A 2238-nucleotide genomic window follows, 5' to 3' on the forward strand; every position below is an offset into this window, starting at 1 on the left:
AGGGTTTGAAAAAAGCACCATTAAGCACTGAATGCCTTGCTTCAGCACCCACATGCTCTAAAATTTCGTCAAAACCTTAACTGTATGGACTATGGTTGTGTTAATGAAAGACGATGAAAATTTCAAGATTGATACAAAGAAGGGATATGAACTCCATACAAAGCCGAACCAACCAACTTTTTGAGTTCAAAATGGACAGGTTGATGAGTTAGGCGACAAAAGTATCTCCTAGTGGAACAAGCTTTTATTTTTAAAACATTAACATTTATGCTCAAAGGAAACGAAAAGTAACATATATAAATTATTGCTTAGAAGAACAACAAAATGAGTTTCATTGACATAATCAGAATTATTTTGTTAGCAACCTTTTTGGTCAAATGCCAATTGGAATCCTTCGTTGACTTTAACAAGAGACTCGTCCTCAAATTCGTAGTTGTCTGAACGGAAGGTAATTCGAAATGGCCGTTGTTCCGCTGCAAATATATATTTGTCATTACATGCATGCTTCCGTGATTAAGTGGCGTTGTCTAACTTACAGCAAATAGTCTTAGACATTGCCCCCTTCGAAGCAGAAGTCAATTTACGCCCACATATTTGAGATCCAGGAATTAGCTTTTCATCAGCGGTTTGCATTTGAGCTCCAGGTATAACCACGCAATCATAACCTTTGGTTCCCTTTCCATTTGTTCCATATCCACAACACTCCGAAACCTTTCGTACGAGAGTATGTTTTCATTGGTGTAAAAAGCAACCGATAATGTACAAAACATAATTCAAGATATTAATAATCTCAACTTCCTCAGAGTGCGTCAACGAATCTAGATTAATCCGGATCAGTTTTGAACAATATATCTTAATTATGCTTACACCAGTGTATCCCATGTCATCTGCTGTTTTCCCTGACACAACGAAGTCTGTGTCAGCTGTGGGAAAGTAACATATTTGGCAATTCCCACGTTCTTGTCTACAAATACAAACCAACATTGAATTGAAAGAGAGAAAAAATCACTCCTCATTTGATATAAGGACCAGTGTCCTTACCTGACGCAAATTTTCTGCTCTTGGTTGGCCAAATGAGCTCCTCCGTCAAAGTTGAAACTTTTGACTATTCCATTACCGGTACCAAAGTGATATTGAGTGCATCCGGAAGGAGCCAAGTTGTCATAATCGCAGGAATATTGAGTAATCTGCAATAGTCAATGGAATTAAGAGGGGTGTAAAACAGATGTAAATATTTGTGTAATGTTCAATATTGTCAAAGCGAACTCTTGTTTATCAACTCCACTAAGTACAATTCGACTAAGAGGATCGGTCAGTTTTAATCGAAGACTACTACGGTCTTATATGGCCAGCCTTCTACACACCAGGCCCAAAGTATGCCAAATGCACAAAACGTAAATGCAACCGTTTGGACAAACATTCTAAAATAACCGAGAGCAGATGTGGCTCAAAGTCAGATCCAAAAAGATCCACTTTGCTTGTATATAAGTGATTGTTATCTGTGTGGAAGGGAAGTTAATAGTGCTGGGGCGAGTCCGGGCTCGAGTCCGAGTGCACTCCAGTCTTTTAGAAGGGACTCGAGTCCGGACTCACCCAGAAAAATTATTCATTTTGTTCTAGAGTTTAGCAAGACGAGTTTTTTGCTAGAACTGACTGACTCGAGTCCGGACTCGGCGGGTCTGGCAAAAAGTCGCAATTCAGAGGACTCGTACATGTCTGACCTCAAAAGGACTTATTGTTTATTGTTTATTGTGGATACCACTCAAATCACCATGGGTGAGTATAAAGAGTATTGGTCATTATCAATATTGTAAAAAATATATAAAAGAAGATGAAGGAAATGAAGAAGAGGAAACAAGCCAGAGTACACTTCCTTTCACCAGTCACTTGCTGTCATCTGTTATTTCTATAGGCAACAATTCCCCCAAAAATCGTAGGTTCCGACTTGTTCGTAGAGCATAAGAGAGAGAGTTCCAGATTGGAATACTCCGAACACAGAAAGAACTTTCTTTAGGCCGAGTCCGAAAGGGTGGCCGTTTGAGGTATAGGACCTCAGCTCTTCTTGTTTTGGCGACTCCATCATCCCTCAGATGGTCGAGAAACCGGGGCATCATTTTCTTTTCAATGATCATCACACCATTCAAGATCTTCCACATTAGAGTCGCATCAAAGCGATGCCGTCGGGTATCCAAGCCAACCATATCAAGATGCCGCAACCGATTGGAGTAGCTTAGATTT

At 39.9% G+C, this 2238-nt stretch overlaps 1 protein-coding gene across 1 annotated transcript in view; it reads right to left on the reverse strand.

Annotated features, from left to right (window-relative positions):
* Positions 1 to 226: 226 nt before the first annotated feature.
* LOC131879228 (uncharacterized) overlaps positions 227 to 2238 on the reverse strand; it is an 8264-nt gene continuing 6252 nt past the window's right edge. Inside the window, exons 6-9 of the mRNA XM_059225489.1 lie at positions 1042 to 1187; positions 868 to 964; positions 537 to 711; positions 227 to 473 (exon numbers count right to left, since the gene is read on the reverse strand). Coding sequence (XP_059081472.1) covers positions 358 to 473; positions 537 to 711; positions 868 to 964; positions 1042 to 1187 — 534 coding nt within the window. The 3' untranslated portion in view covers positions 227 to 357. The remainder of the gene's footprint in view (positions 474 to 536; positions 712 to 867; positions 965 to 1041; positions 1188 to 2238) is intronic.

This window comes from Tigriopus californicus, chromosome 4 (assembly GCF_007210705.1).
Source record: "Tigriopus californicus strain San Diego chromosome 4, Tcal_SD_v2.1, whole genome shotgun sequence".
NCBI lineage: Eukaryota > Metazoa > Arthropoda > Copepoda > Harpacticoida > Harpacticidae > Tigriopus > Tigriopus californicus.